The sequence below is a fragment of the Urocitellus parryii genome, chromosome 1 (genome assembly GCF_045843805.1).
Source record: "Urocitellus parryii isolate mUroPar1 chromosome 1, mUroPar1.hap1, whole genome shotgun sequence".
In the NCBI taxonomy this organism is placed as follows: Eukaryota; Metazoa; Chordata; class Mammalia; order Rodentia; family Sciuridae; genus Urocitellus; species Urocitellus parryii.
In genome coordinates, this window is record NC_135531.1 from 84,137,023 (window position 1) to 84,154,698 (window position 17,676).

Consider the following 17,676-nt stretch of genomic DNA (forward strand, 5'->3'; position numbering starts at 1 on the left):
TATATGATTGTTAAGGATTTGTTTTTATTACAATTTCAATTCATTTGTCAGGGCTAAACAGGGCTAAACAGATGGGAATGGGAAAGGATCATTATTGAATTTACCTAGTTTTCCATAACTTTGTTGTTGACTCTTATCTCTTTCTTGGGAAAAGAAAGAATGACAGCAAAATTGCCTTTATTCTGTAATTTTTAGTTCTTTCTTCATTTTAATTTTTGTTGTACTGGTTATTAGGACCTTAACAATGAACAGGAAAACTTTCACCTTCTGGAATATTACAGTACTGGATCTTTTAAAAATGTTACAAAATGACCACCAGGTATTTTTTCCCAAAGTTTCTTCAAGTTATGCCATTTGTTAAGATTAAGAGCTCATGGGCTGGGGATGTGGCTCAAGCGGTAGCGCGCCTGCCTGGCATGTGTGCGGCCCGGGTTCGATCCTCAGCACCACATACAAACAAAGATGTTGTGTCCGCCAAGAACTGAAAAATAAATATTAAAAAAAAAATTCTCTCTTCTCTCTCTCCTCTCTCACTCTCTCTTAAAAAAAAAAAAAAAGATTAAGAGCTCATGATGACAATGAAGGTGTCCATGAAAGGGAGTATTTTCTAATATCAAATATTGCTGGGGAAAAAGAAGTCCTATGAGCCTAGGGAATGGTGTGTGATATAGATCTTTGCTTGTGATGACAGATATCAATAAAATACCTTATGCATTGCATATAAGGGAAATCTCCCTCTAGGACTTTCTTATACACTAAAATTAGGAGAAAGTATATGCCCTATAGTATGTTTTGAAATGTAAGTTGAGAATTTCTGAACAACTTACAAAGTATAAGCATCACTGCTGTTGTCCAGCTTGGGAATTTTAAATCTGTTTTGTACAGAACATAGATGTGATATGGTTCAACCACCCTCTACAGCTCAAAACACTTCTACAAAATTTCTACCAAGTAGTCATTCAGTCTAAGCTTAAATACTTCCTAGACTCAAACTTATTATGTGTGAGTCAGCCTAATCCTTGTATACTAAAACTTGTTAGAAAGGTTTTGCAATTTGCATTGAGTCTATACCTCAATAATTTTCATTCACTTGTGTGTCTATTCCTGATTCCATGAATACACTGTAGATATTTTTGAGCCTTGGAATCAGGCAATTTTCTGGGGCTGGAATGCAGGGACTTAAGTCTCTTGAGGGGCTCTGTTAAAATATGCACTGTCACTTTGTGTTTTTAAAAAAAACACAAAAGTTCTATTAAGTGCTATCGTTGAAGATATATGTCTCTTCAAAATTCCTACGTTGGAACCTAAGAACAAATGTGGTAGTATTAAGAGATAATGAACTCTGGGGCTTTGACCTCATGAATGGTATTGATATCCTTTGAAAGAACTAAAGGGGACTAGTTAGGCTTTTTATACCCTCTGCCTTGGGCCATGGGAGGAAAGCAACAGGGTTTCATCTTGGTAGCAGCAAGAATATTCACCAGATGCCAAATGCTGACACTGTAATCTTGAATTTGTCAGCCTCCAGAACCATAAGAAATAAATTATGTAATCACTGACATTTTGCTATAGCAGCATGAATGGACTAAATCCCAAGTATGATTGTAAGGGTGGAAGCTACTACCTTAAAAGCCAGAGGAAGGCACAGGAAGTGTGTGAGAAGACCAAGAAAAAGATGCAGATCTGGGAGGAGCCCTGCTGGAGGAAACCACAAGCACTGCAGCTGGACCAGGCACCTGTGTTTGTTCATGGACCAAGAAATGTTGAAATATGCACATGTATGGAAAGATCCCAGTTTCACCCTGACAATCTGTTGAATATTATCCCAACATTTATAGGCTTCTGCAAGGAAAAGAGTAATTTTCATTTCATCTTTTTATTCTTTTTTTATTGTAAATCTTTTTTTAAAATTTTTATTTATTTATTTTTATTTATATATGACAGCGTGGTGCAGAGCTTGAGATCCCAAACTTTTTTGATCTGTAGTCTTTTACACCTTTTTGCTTCAGTATGGGCTCTTGGAATTGCTCCTTTAAAAAAATATTTTTAGTTGTAGATGGACAGAATACCTTTATTTTATGTGGTACTGAGGATCAAACCCAGTGCCTCACCTCTGTGAAGCAAGTACTCCACCACTGAGCCACAACCCAGCCCCTGCAACTGTTCCTTTTAAGAGGTACAGGGCAATAAAATATCTTATTCATTGCATATAAGTTTTGTGTCATGTTACATATAAATGCCCATTTAGTTATGAATATGTCTTATGCCATATAAAATGTCACCTAATACTTCTAATTATCTGTCATTTTCTCATGGTTGCTTAGTTTTGGTTTCCTCATTAAAAATTTTTTATGATATAGAATTTCTAGTTCTTTGGTTTAGATCTTATATTTCAGTTCATTTAAAAATGAAAAAAAAATCAATCCTTGAGCAAGTATTTTTTTTAATGCCACAAACACACAATCAGAGGAAGAACGCAGTATTAAGATATAATAGATTCAGAAGGAAATCCTTTCCTTAACATTATGCTGGCTCTGTTGCCTCCTGCCACACCCCACACCTATCTCCTCTCATTTATCAAGTTCAGAGGTGGCATACTGTTTAACTTGCACTGTGTCTTCCAAATTTTATAGTATGGAGATTCACATGTGAAAAAATCCACATCTCCAGGTATCTTGAAAAGTCAGAAGGTCTGGATGTACTAGACTGCACTGTCATTTCCTTAGATCACTGTTTTGCCAACATTCCTCACTTTCTCACACACAGCCTGTTTTACTCATTTACGTTGCCTGTCTGACTCCTGTAGATAGTCTAGTTTGTAACTTGCGTTCTAGTTAATTCCCAAATACAATACACGTTGGAAGACACAACATAAATATTACAGTCAGCACTCATGTCAGGGATTCTTAACCTGAGTTACAACATGGATAGATTCTGAAGAGTTAGAAAGCCTGTTTGAAAAGGTAGATGTAAGTTTGTGCCTATATCAAATTTATGATTTATGGTACAATAGCCCAAAGGTGTCCAGATTCTTCAAAGCAATTCGCAGCCTGATAAGTTTATTCAGTCCTGACCTGAGGTAACAGTAGTATACTTATAATTTTGTTCAATAAGATGAAAAGATACTCATAACTCTAGGAGAATCAAATACATGCAAACATTTATAGATTTATATATTTAAACAGCTTTTCCGCAAATATTTTAATTGCTGAATTTTTATCCTGCTGAGAGTATGTGTTTGTGTGTGGGTATATGTGTTTGCACATACACACAAGCGTAGGTATGTGAACAGGGAATTGCATAAAGAAACCTGATACAACTTCTCTGCATTTGTTCTACAAAATATTCATTGAGTTTGTACACTACAGGACAGGCATTGTCTAATGCTGTGGCTATACCAATAATTAAAAGAGAAAAAATCCATGCCTTCATGAAGTTGACATTCTCATTGAAGAAAATAGAACATAAACAAAATAAACCAGTAAAATATACAGCATATTAGAAGGTGAAAGTGCTATGTATGAAAGTAAAACATGGAAGAGGGATAGAGTTTGCCTGGGCTGGAACAAATCAAACTGAAATTTTAAACTCAATGGTCTGAGAAGGGCTTACTGAAATTGTGCTATGTGAGCAGAGAGACTGAACCTGTGGACATGTGGAGAAAGACTGGTCTAGGTAGTACATGCAAAGAGCCTGAGGTGGGATATTGGTTGGAAGGTTCTAGAAACTCAGGTAGGTCAATGTGGCTGAAACAGAATTACTAAGGGGAAGAGAAGTTAAAGATCAAGGGAGAGAGCTGTAGGAACAACCTTTTGATGAACTATAGTTACACAGGGAACCAATGGCTGGAATTGTTTACCAAATGGGACAATTTCTAAGTTTTTTGAAGGGTTATCTCAGTTTTGGGTAGATTCTGGCTTGGACTACTGATTGTTTTAAGGAAATGTGTCTTGTTAGGAGAGAAAGCACAAGGATGAGCATGCCTCTGGATGAAAGAGTTGTTCAGAGATATTCATCCAGGTAAACACACAAGTACTCTTATTACATGCTTCTTTTTCAGTTCTCAATAACTAGGCACTGAAGCAAATGTTGGAATTGATGTCATTGATCCTGATATCTGGAGTTATACTGGCATTGGGAAACAGTAGCTGTGATAGATAATCTTTGCTTGAGGTTATTCATATCATGCAGGTGACTCAGAGGTTTTGCATTGTTTTAAATCATTTATTTGTTTACAAAACAAATTTCACATTTTATGCTAACATTTATGCAATTATGCTTTTTTATGTTTCTATTCTTAATAAAAATTTTAAAATTTTGATTAATCATTAACTCACAAATTTAGAAAAACAACAAAGAAAAGATAGCTTCTCCAGTAAGTGTTAACATTCCAAATCTTATTTTTGAGCATCTGCAGAGTGTAATTGGTCAGTTAGCTTCCTTATTTACTTACTTTTTTTTTATTGGTGCTGAGGATTGAACTCAGGATCTTCTGTGTACCAGACAAGCACTCTGCCTCTGAACTATATCCTTAACCCCTGTTATCTGCAGCTTGGAAGGCAATTTTTACCCATTCAAGATGTATTTTAATTTACAATATGGAATAATGATAATAATAAATATAAAATAATTAGGACTCATTGAAAAAAACAAGGGTCTTTTATAAGGTGACAAAAGGAATATTGTGATGATCCAAGATTGAAAACAGACAGAGAGTATTATGTAATTAGAAAAGAGCTTCCATCTTAGCCCTTCTTGAGGACTGGAGAGCTTCTGGGTTCTATCAATGGTTTGAGCAGGGCCAGCCAAATGCACAAGGGAGACCAGAGGTCTCCTGGAAGTCAAAGGCCTCCTGGATGTCTCAGTTTGTATTAGCCCTGATTGTTTCTGGTTTTTGTCCTTTGCTTTAATTGCTATTCCACACTTCCTCCTGAGACATCTATAATTCTGTTTGTAATGCCACAGCAAGGTTTTAAAACAGTGCTTATTATAAACATATTCTTCCCATTCTTTTAAACATGCTTAGCTTGCAAGAAGAAACAATATGGTGGATTATTTAAGAGTGGCAAGAGGCTAACATTTCCTACAAATTGATCTGGCAATACATCAACTTCTTAAAGAGAAATTGATTTTTTTTAACTTTATATTAAACTCTAGCATTGGTGATTTTTCTATGCACTATTTATGGGTGGAGTGGATTATAATGTAAAAAAGCAAGCTGATATATGATTGTTCATGTACATATAACTCTATAATACTCTATCTTGGACAAAAAAAGAAAAAAATCCCAAGCAATTAAAAAAAAAAAACCTTACCCTTAAGACTTTCCAAGATTCAATAAAAATAATGAAAGTTAAAGATTCTGTATAGCCACTGTACCTTTCAACGCCTTTTGCTTCTGGGGAGACAGCAATATGTCTATTTGATGATAGTAGTTTTCCTTTGAGTCATTTTTGTCCTTACCTCCTTCAGAATCTTGTCTTGTTAATGCAATTCTTTGGCACTCCCCTGGCTCCTGTTGAAAACTGGTTAATTCAAGGCTCTCTTTGTCTTGATTACCACATTGGTCTGCATCACTGTTTAATGTTTTCTGTATAAGAAACAGCTTATCCGTCACACACACTTTGTAGCTGGACTCAGCAGTGTTTGGTGGAAAGTCCATTTTAAAACAGTTTTCATCATGATTCTCACTGGGTAGGTCTTCAAAATCTCGGTGGCATGCATTCATTATCACTGGTATTAGTTGGCGTTTTTCTTTTTCAATATTCTCCAAAAAGCTGGGTGACTCTTTGGGGGTTCTCATTCCCAAGGGACAATTAGAATCAACTGTGTGTTCTTTATCATTTTGAGTAATTAATCTTTGCTCGAACTTATCAGTTATGAAGCTCATGACTGACACTTTTGTTCTGCTAGGGGCTACTGTCTCTGGATGATTTTTCTGGGCTTCTGTTTGATCCCATTCAACAGTGGTGTGGCCAATATTGTGAAGTGAATCCTCAACAGCTAGGCTGCTGCAGGATGCAGGGACGAGGATTGGACTCTGTGTACTCTTTGTTTCCAACAGTTGCTGTGTGTTTGCACAAGAGTCACCATGTATAATGGCTTTTTTAATGTCTGTTTCAGTCATATCACCATGCTCTTTCTCATGGTCTATCACAAATTCAGCACAGTGGTTAAAGGAAAATGTATGCCCAAGGGATTCTTTGGGTTCTAAATGTCTGGTGGCCAAGTGAGAAGGACTGAATGAGGTAGAAGACTTCAGAGCATTTTGACTGGAGGAGAAAGATTTAGAATTTGAGTTCTCACAGCTTTCTGTGGATGAAGTTTTGTTTCCTTTGCAATAGATACTAGTGGCCTTTTCTCCCAAAAGCTGAATGCTTAGAGAAGACAGAGAACAAAAGTCAGAGTCTGAGACATCTTGAATGGGAATGATGTTGGTAACGGTACTTAGCAAATGATTTGTTCCATCTGTGCTTTGCTGTGTATGTGACTCTGGTGTGATATTTTCTGGGACAGCGGAGTTGTTTTTTCTCTCTTTATCCACATCCTTAGGATCCTCAAAAGGTGTTTTACTTAAGTGTGTATTATTTAAACGTGTGGTCTCTGGAGTATCATGTGAAGTAGGAAGAATGTTTTTCTGAAGAGCATCAGCTCCAGAGAAATGTTTCTTCTTGGGGTTGTTCTGACTAATTTTAAAAGCCTTCTGCTGAAAGATGGCAGATTCTCCCTCAGAATCATCTGAGACTGAAGATAGTGTATCAGACTTATTTTTTTCTCTTTTGGGAGTTGAGGTTAAAGAAACCAGAACTGTGTCAGAATTCTCCTTCTGAATGGTGCACTCAACAGACGGAGAGGCCCCTGAACTCTGGTGCTTTTTTTCAAGCTGCTGCTTTTCAGGGTACTTAATATCAGATTGCAAAGGAGACCTGAAACTTTCTTTAGTGGTGGGATTGGAGGGAATGGTTCTGTATTTGGTTATTTTTCCCCTTCTTTTAGGATGAGTTATGTTAATTATTACATTCTGTTTCTTACTTATGTATTTAACCTTAATTTCTTTTCCTACAATGCTTACTTTCAATGAGGGGCTCTCAGTTCTGGCAAGTTTCCCCTGTTTAGATGACACCTCAGGTTTTATTTTTTCTGCCAGTGTATTATTGTGTTTAGGAAAGCATCTCCTAAATGTGTAACATCTCCTAATAAACCTGGCAGAGAACGGCTGGTGACATGTTGGACATACCTTTTTTGTTGGGAACTGTGCTCCTGTTTTACAGAAAATGCTTTTCTTGATTTCTACTTGCACATTGAAAGCCCCACATTTCACTTCTGTAATAAATTTTCCGTTTTCTGCTTCACAGTTTTTTACTGTGCTTGGGAAATCCTGTAGTGTAATTTTTCCTGATAATGATTCTTCACCATCTTTAAACATGACCACCACCGGTAATGCTTTCTTTAGCTGGTGAGAGATGGCCAAAGAAGGATCATCATTTTCTTCCCCCCTACCTATTTTGCTGTCAGATGGAGGTTGTTTCTTTTCTTCAGGGAGAAAAGAGAGATTTTGCTTTCGGTTCACAGAAGCAGATGTATGCTCGTCTCTGTTTTCCTTAGATTTCCTTAATACACCAGTCTGATGAAACGCAGCTTTTGAGGTATCTCCTTTGACTTCCTTTTCAAGTTCTTCTGTATTTTTTTGGCATGCTTGACCAGAAGACTGAGATGTACCTAAAAGAAGAAGAAGAAAAAAAAGAAAAAAAACATTTAAACAAGATGAAACATAATGCATATCTTTTTATATCCTTTATATTCTTTTGTGGTGTAATTAATATTTTTCATCCATTTCTAGTATATCAATTTATTTTCCACAAAAGTTCACTTCTAGTAAGTATTTATTTTTAATTCTCAGAATAAATAATATCACCTGTTAGTTTTAGGAGATAATAATTTAATTAAGCTTTACTCAAAAACAACTTCCCAAAGTGGGTGAAGTGAAAATTTCAAAAGAAATGTATGCAAGTAATTTTTAAATGCAACTTCTTAATAAAGAGCAAGTTGCCATTATCAGGTATTTGAACATGGCATTATGTTACAGGCTATATTGAACTCCATATAAGTTGAGATAGTGCCACTAATGAAGATGTGAGTGATGAGGATCAAAAAGAGCCAAGTATGGTTTCCAGGCAACCTTTCAAACATGTCTGACAGAATCCTTTGTCCCATGCCTTTTATGGGATATTATTTTGAACTCCAATTCCCAGGACATCAACAGGTGAAGCAGGATAGATGTACTTCCTCTGCAATTGAGTTCCAATCAACAGCGGACATGTGAGAAGGGATCCTGGTATTACTACATCTTCTCATTTCCCAGGACAGAATAAGATTCTGGTTTTATTATACTGTGCAAGTCCTCCTAATTTCTAAGAGTTGGATCAAATAAAAAAAAAAAACACCTCTTTTCAGGTGGGGACCAAAAATATGTAGAAACCAGCTTTGACTTCAGGATTGTCAGCCTGCAACTTGTGCTTCTCTGCTTTTTAAAGTTGAAATTGTGAGAAATTTGTGAAGCTGAAATCAAGGTACCTTATGTAAAACACAGCGGGGAAAAACAAAAAGATCTCACATTCTATTTTAAACATCTCAAGGAGGTTATTTATTAAGGAAAAGAAAGAAGAATGGGCAACAAGTAAATAATGATGCCATAGAAATTGATAAACTAGGTGACCAAAAGGTGGTTCTTAATAATCTGATGAAGTTTAAAAATTAGAAACGATCATTTATAAATTTTATTTAAATGTTATCAAATTAAGCATAATTTTATATATAGTTAAATATTTTGTATAAATACTTATGTAAGTATGCATACAGAGAGTAAATAAATAAATTCTCTTCAGCAGGAGAAGAAAAAAATCAAGTATAATAGAATTATTTGGAGAGTATAATCATTCCCATTTGTCTGTTTTCTAGTCTGACAGAAGGGCTTCTCTCTAGGTAAGTACCGAAACAATTTCTAGTGGGTCTGGTTATAATCTAAAAGTTGTAATGTGGAAGTCATGGGAGAAAAGACACAGAGACAATTTCTCTAAAGTACATTTATGACAGAGCATGGCCATGATAACGGTTTATAAGCTGAAGGACTGCCTTCCAGAACTGGAGATTATAGTTCATTCTTAAAATAACACCTTTATGCCAAGAACAGTTCAATATATATATATATATATATATATATATATATATATAGCCCCTTCCAATTGTATAGCCCCCTTCAATTGACTATTCTTAATATATGCAAGCAAGAAGATAGAACTGAAAAAACAATATAAAGATGCACTGATGACAAACTCTAAGGTTGGTGGTCTTAATATTCTATGTCTCAATAAGTAAATATTTTTATTTAATTTTTATTATCACAACACCTAACATTAATAATTAATGCAGAATTGTATATATGATAATAATAGACCAAACTTTAAAATCATCCTATAATATTTATAAGTACTTTTCTTCCTATTTTATATTATAGACATCCCTGTGGTAAAGAACAAAGTGCATAAGGTGGTAGTTAAACTTTTACATACTTACAAAAGCATCAAATGGAACTTACATACTGTGGTATTCAATGCTTTCTTTTTTTTATAGCCTCTTCTTCTTTTCCTTCTCATTTTGGAGAGCTGTGGATCTTCAGTTATCACTGCCCTTTGAAAACATACAATTTGAAATTATTTTTCATTCTAAATTTAGATTTAATAAATTTACTGGCCAACTCAACTCATTTGTAACTTGTTACCATAGTATTTTTCTCTTTCCTAGAGTATTCTCCTTTGAATACACTTAATTTTCATAATTATATTTTCCTTACTGTTTTGTTCTATCCCAGCTATCTAGTGTATTATCATATGCCAAGTGAATATTTTACACACACACACACACACACACACACACACACACACACAAGCACACACAGAGCACACAAATTGGTAGACATTTAGAATTCAAATTATAAAATTATATGAAAATAATAATCATATTTTAAAAATAATCATATTTTTATGTTCCATTTTTTCCTTATACTAATAGAAGCATCTAAGTTTTTGTGAAGTTAATCTAAATTCAATATCATCAAATTTTTAGCCTTCCCAAGTTAAGTGCGGTAGAAAGATGGTTTGCCTTCATTGACATATCATTACACATAGTAAATTTAAATATAAAATTGAATGCACACATTGACAGAGTTGGCAATTCTTGTAGAAGACTCAATTAATTCTTTACATTAATTGTGAAACAAAAATTTATATTCCCTGTTCATGATGTCTTAAGTAATAGAAAATGTTGGAGGAGGTATTTGGGGGAAGGCAGTCTCCTAACTTGGTAAGTAGGCATCTGCCTGTGCTTAGAACTCTGCCTGATTCTAATTGCATTAATTACTACTTTAAAATATTAAAGTACTTGCAAAGATGCAAGAGGAATGGCTTCCCATGGAAGCAGTTTATTTTATGCCTTTGTACACCTCCGCTGAGCATCTTGGCTTGTTTTATGAGTAATTTAAATGAAATGGGGCTGATTTATGGCCAGTTTTAATAAAAATTTACTTAAATCCTTAACTCATTTCTCTACTCAACCCCCACCCCATGCCATAGGATACTATGATACATCTAGGATACATAGATATATTGATTTCAAATCCTTCATACTCCAGACTTTAAAAGATTCACAACTTGCTGACAATTCTTTTTCCTTAGGTCACGTTTCTCATATAGAGCAGTTGATACTCTTTTGGCATCTTCCAATTGTCCTTTCTTCTCTCTCCTTCAAGAGGCACAAGAAAGTCCCTTAGGCTGACAAGACAGCAAATAATCCTTTCTTCTTAGAAGGTTAATGTGGGGGTTGGATTTGGAAGCAGATTACAAACACATAATTTAATCTTTTTCTTTTTATTCCTTGGGCTTTTGAATTTAAAACATTCTTTGAAAACACTTGACTAATATAAACTATTTCTCTGTGAGTCCATATTGTGGACAGAAAAGGTGACCTGCTATACTGGGTTCAGTGTAGGGCATCTGGACTTTGATCAGAAGACCTGAGTATCTTACTCAGCAGATGCTATAATCTCTGTAAGGTTGTTTTCTTCACTTCTAAGGTAGAAATGATAACAAATTCTACCTTACAGAGTTGTCTTAAAGAAACACAACTGAAATATGATGCCTGTTCTTTTCATTTCTTCTTCTCCTCTTCCTCCTTCATCTTCTGTGTTGAAGATTGGTTCCTGTTATTCTTAACCTCCTATCAGCAACAGGCAAATTACATAATTACTTCCATTGAGCATTGCCTGGCTTTGGGAGACAGGTCATCTCATCAGAGTTATAGGCGAGTACTCAGATAATGCTAACCAAAATATAAATTCTTTTTGAGCTGGACTTTCTAGAAGTTTCCAAGGACATCTCATCCAAAGCTCTCATTTTACAGGTGAGAAACAGACCCAGACCGTCCTTGCTTCCTGCATCTCACTAACAATCCTATACCTCACTAACAAACCAGAACTAGAATGCCGGTTGTTGAGAATTAGACATAGGCAAGCTCTCTGAGTAGACACACATGGTGTAGATGGCTTGGTATTGCTTCTGATCATACCAAGCAAATGTTATAGTAAGTTTTAATTTTAGTTCGGAGAGAGCACAACTTTGTTCCACAAAATTGAATGTACTCAGAATCTAGCAGAGTACCTGACACCTAGTAATTATGCATGAATATTTAAATGCATTAAATTGACAGTGCCAATCTGTACCTAATTATGTTTTTAATAAAGTGCCCTCTTGTGTTTCTAAATATATTCATTCCTTTCAATAAAATTCCATATACTTACTGTATTTTCAATTTACTGATAGTCAATTTATAGTTAATTTGTTTATAGCTGTTTTTTACAACCAAATTGTTCATATTTTCCACTACAAATTATCTCTCTTGCCTCTACTTTTGTAAGGGGCACCAAAATCAGCTGATGGCATTATCATTGGCATTAGTCTCATAATCAGCCTGTGGGGTACTATCAATTCTACTTTAACTGAATGGCCTCAAATATTTCTTCCTACTAAATGTGGCATGGCTGAAACCACATTTTCTAAAGTGACCCTAAGTAAATGATGGGTGGGAGAAGGTGTTTCTTATCATCCCTGTCTCCTGTTTTCTGTGTGTTTTTTTGTCCCATGTGACCCTCTTCTTTCAAGACAGGTGATCATTTTATGTTCTTGTCAGTTTCTCTCCCTTCTTTCAGAAAGGCATAATAAAATTAGAGAGAGAATGGTTAGAAAACAAACATAGTAGGGGCACTGAATTATGTTTTAGAACAGGAAAGAATTTAATATTTTATTTTTCAAAAAATTTCAAAGTAGTGATCATTGGAAAAATTAGAATATTCTCGGACTTCCTCAAACATGGTTTGGAATTTTTAATTTTACATGCAGACATCATAATCATTTCAGAGATTTCCTAGAACAGTTTCATAATATGAACATATTTCCTATCTCCTAAACAAATATTTACCATCTTATTTCTTCTCCAGATTCTGATGTCTCCTCCTCTTCCTATACTCTGGATGAGGAGCTTGACACGTGGGACATGGGAAATAGAAATTGACTGAAACTCTTTTTGCTTTCCAATACCCAAACTACCAATTTCTTTGAACTTGTATCAGATTTTATCAAATTCCTTTTATTTTGAGTGCACCTGGACCATTTTTCCTACAATTATTTTCTCTTCTCCTATAGTAACAATTTCCTTCTTTCATGGTTATCACTCCATGTACTGTCACATATCTCTGTTCACTTTGACAGCAGCACATCTTGAAGAATTCATCTATATTTTCTGACTCCTCTTTTCTTTCCTCACATCTTTTCTGAAGCCCACTACAAGCAGGTCAATATTCCCATACATTCCACCAGGATGTATCAGGTGGTTATCACTGACACCCAGATTATCACTGACACCCAGGTTATTACTGACACCCAGATTGCTAAAGCGAAGAGTCACTTATCTGCTATCATCTCAGAATTTGACTCACTGTTCCTCTTGCATGTGTTCCTTCCTCAATTCCTCAGAGCCACACTCCCCTGGTCATCATCCTGCTCTATTAACAGTCCCTTCTTAGATGCTGTTGCTGGATCTTCCCTTGCTCAGTCTCTAATCTTTGACATCTTCAGGTTTCTTTTGCTTCTTCATCAACTCTCGTTAGAAAATTTATGTCCATTGCTTTAAAATCTTCTATATGGAAAATTTTATGTATGTATAAAATCTTCTGTTCTAAAATTCATAATTTCATAAGCTCAGAAGTCCTGGCTTAAATACTCAACTGCCAAATAGACATATCTTCTTGGATGTCTAATTGGAATCTCAAACTTACCATGTACCCAACAGAGTTCTTTATGTCCTCTGCTTTCTCCAATTCTTTTCTCCTCTGAATCTTTCCAGTCTCAGCAGCATCACCATTTATTCAGCTCAAATCAGATACGAACATGTCATCCGTGACCCTTTAACATTCCTCATTCAAGCCATCAGGATTTGTCCAGGATTTGTACATCATTTGTACAACATCTTATCCCAAATGTATCCATTTATTTCTTTTTCCACTGTTACTACCCAAATCGAACCCACCATATTTATGTTTTTAAAATCTCAACTAATGTACCAATTTTCTAATTAGTTTTCTTATTTCCAAAAAGTTCAAGTTACAAAATATTTGGAGAATATGTATATTTATACTTATTTATATGGTTAATATTCATATCCTTTGATTATTTACATAGCATCCAGATTGATTTTTTTAATGAAAATTAAATCATACCATATCTCTCTGCTGAAAACTCTCGAAGGGCTTCTTATTTCACTTTGAAAAAGTTCTAAGCACTTAACTTTTTCTTCATAGAAGCATAAAATTTAATTTTATCCACAAACAAAGAATATCACCATTAGAGTTTGGTTATACATTACAGAGTCCATTCCATTACAGATTTTCCTGACTTTATATGTTTCATAAATATTTATTTGTTCTGTGCAAAATTGGCAATAAAGTTCAGGAAAGTCACCATGATTGCTATTTTTTTTATCAGCTGAATCCTATTATATCTGTTGCCTTTATATTGGATTTTATAGATTTTTTTCCAACTGGGCTTTGACTCATTACTATAATCATAGAAGAATGAAAAAAATCTGAACAGAAAAAACTTACAATATTTTTCTACTGCAGAATTATATGGTGGTACTGTTACTCTGAGAAAGCTGTTGAATTGTGAAGATTTTTTTTGAAAGGTATTGTTAGAAAATTTTACTGATGTCACTTTTCTGACAAATTACTTAGAAATTTCTCTATTGTATTGCTAAGCTGGAACATTTTCCTTGAAACATTGAAAGATAATGCTCTATTACCAATACAAAGAAGTTCACGAAAGAATAGATAATGATCACTATTAAAATGCTAGAAGGAGACTAAATATGAAATAAATTCAGACGGTTAAATGCTCAGCTTCCAGGGTAGCACATCATCACTCTTTGTAGTGTCTTCCATCATCTTGAGTTTTCTATAGTCTCTTTTTTAGTGTTTTTCATATGACTTCATTGTCTTGATTTTAAGACAAAGCTTATGTACTCTGTACTAAATTTTTAAGAAAATTCATACATGTGAAACAAATTCCAAAACGTTCACATTCAAAAATGTTGAAGAATATGCATATTTATAATCATTTATGTGGATAAAATATTTGAATTAATTGGATTAAACTTTTTAAGCATAAACATTCAATAAAACCAAATTTTCTTTCCTTCAAGCATGCAATGAGTAAGTTATTAAGGCACCTGAGGAATATTTCTGTCCATATGCTAAAGAGATTTTTGGTCATTACTAGAGCATAAATCTGTTAAAGTCTTGAGTTCAGAGGACTAGGTATAACAGAATTTCAATACTAAAATAATTGTTGGAGTGCTAGCACCTTATTTGGCCAACAATGAATCAAACATAACTTAATGGATGAGTCTAATCATTGAAGAGACAAGGACATACAAATTAAATGAGAATCTTTGAGAAAATGAAATGCAGATAATAGAGAATTGTGTGATGTGTGATTTATAATGTTATTAGTAATAATAATGTTTATAACTTGAAAAAAACTTACCAAACCAAAGAAAAATGAGGGCATTATTTAATGAAGTTTGATACATTAGGTAACACCAGGCCGAAAAGGATGAACTAAAAACGAAAATCCCTTACAGTTACAAAGTGTCTATTTTGCATTTGACTGAAGATTCATATGAGATCATCTACCCTACTCCCTCACTTCTCTTCAAGGAAAACTGGTAGGCAAAGCAAATTGTCCAAACATTATGCTGAGATGTTGCTTAATTTCTCTTTCCACCATGGCCAGACTCTGCATTGGAAGAATTTTCTCACTTAGGATTTTTAAAAGATTTTCATTGCTGACATGCTTCAGAATCTTTCCCTTACTCTCACTTTATTATAGAATAATTCTGGTGAAAGGAGTTCAATTATAATTGGGAAAATTTGTAGTATGCTTAATAGCCTTAGAATTTGGCAGGCTATGTTCTGGGCTAGACTTGAGGTAAAAATGTAAATACAGGTTAGTGGTAGAGTGCTTGCCTAGCATATGTTGAAGCACTGGGCTTGATTCTCAGCACCACATATAAATAAATGAATAAAATAAAATTTAAAAATGTAAATATAAAGCAAATTTCAAGTAGTTTACAGTTTAGCACAGATTCTCAAATAGAGTGTGCTTGAGAAACTTTGAGCAACAAGCTAAAAATATAGATTTTGAACCTCAGCTTAGAGATTCAGGATCTAGATATATGTATTTTTAATACGCATCTATTCTTCCACACCATTACACACACACACACACACACACACACACACACACACGCACACACTCACCAAGTGATTTTGATTCAGAAACTCCACTGAAGCAGACACAATTGAATAGATAGAGTGGAACTTTATTCAGATAATCTCTGAAAGCCTAAAATTTCAGGCTAGGGAGACCTGAGGAAACTTGCTATGAATTCAGTGTCACTTGATTCTACCTCAATTCCCTTCTCTCTCAATTGTTGCACAGTAAGTCTTGAATTTAAAAAAAATATATTCTTTTGGTTTAAGAACAGATTGTCTTTTTTATATGAACAAGCTTCTAGAAAGACAACTCAGCAAAAGATTACTTTTTATTTTTTCACAGCCAAATCAATGAAAAGGAGTTCGACCTAAACTGTTCTAACTCACTCACATGGTAGCTCCCCAATATTTATTTATCTTGAGCTAACCATATATTGTGATAAACATTGAAAAAGTCAAATTAGCAAGCCAGGAATGCTGGAACAAGAAGAAAAATAATGTTGTCTTTTGGATTGCTAGTCTCTTCCTGTGTAGACGCTCAGCTTCCCAGAGTCAAAGATTTCCTACACTTTGGGTTTGACATTGCTTTAAGAGCTGAAATGGTTGACAAGTGCAAGGGGGATTACAGTAAAATATTTGGAAGTAGGGTAGCTGGCAGGGTACTTGATCAGGTATCTAAAGCTTGATCTTCCTATTTATGATCTATCTGTCCATTCTTTAGGGCTCCATCATTTGTACAGCATGTTCTTTTGAAGCACCTCTCATAGGTGACTAGAGTTATTCCTGATGTGTGGAAGGAACATAGTAGTTAATAACTACTTGTTGGACTAATTACTGAACATGACTTGCTCCATTGGTTTTCAACTTTATTTATTTGTGTACTACCTTCATGATCCTTATTACATCCAGCATTACATCCAGCATTACACCTGTGCTGTTATTGCTCAATAATTTTTTGATTCATTATATATTCTACTTTAGATACACATTAAGTCATAATATACATGGGATCATGGATTACATCCAATAAGCATGAAAACAAAAACAAATAATTAAAAGTAAATATCTCCATGTTATAATAACTAAAACAATTTTTCATACTAGCCTTAAATGTCTCTTGATTTGGAAGATGTGGTCATATTCCATGTGCTATTATCATGACATTATTAGACTAGAAATCTCTGAAGAATTGTATTTCACTTTGCTTCATTTCCTCTCTGGCTTTGGAATGAGTATTACAGTACAAGTTTAATCTCACATGCAAAATGATGTATGAATTAAATATCACTGTACAGAGGAGGAAGCACTCTCTTCAGTTACAATTAGAACTCTAGCTACTATAAGGTGTGTGTTTGTTATTGTTGCTGTTGTTGTTTTTAATTGTTATATCTTAGAAATATGTAATTATGATTTTCCTTACTCTGACCTTGACCAGCAATGGGAACTTCCAGAATCTGACTTAATTAACCCATTTCCAAATTTCACTTAGTCCCATGTTTACATTTTATATCACTCCTTTTTGACTAATTGTATTGCCTACAATAAGAGAGCTTCATTTCAACACATATTTCAAATAAGAAAAATTTACTACATAGTGATACTTCCATTAGCATGAACAAAGAAACAATGACGTACATTTATGTACTTGAACATAACATTAGATAACTTGTAAAAGTAAAAGAACAGGCACAAAAGGCTAATTGAATATATCTCAGGGACTACTTTTTTCTTCTCAAGACTTTTCCTACCTATTAATTAAATGGAGAATTCCTTTGAGTTTTCTAAAGAGGAATCGC

General features: G+C 34.5%; 1 protein-coding gene across 1 annotated transcript in view; it reads right to left on the reverse strand.

The window, feature by feature from the left end:
* Positions 1-9,104, reverse strand: part of LOC113187287 (uncharacterized) — a 118,136-nt gene extending 109,032 nt beyond the window's left edge. Inside the window, exons 1-2 of the mRNA XM_026395030.2 lie at positions 9,083-9,104; positions 5,380-7,719 (exon numbers count right to left, since the gene is read on the reverse strand). Coding sequence (XP_026250815.2) covers positions 5,380-7,719; positions 9,083-9,104 — 2,362 coding nt within the window. The remainder of the gene's footprint in view (positions 1-5,379; positions 7,720-9,082) is intronic.
* Between the last annotated feature and the right edge of the window lie 8,572 nt (positions 9,105-17,676).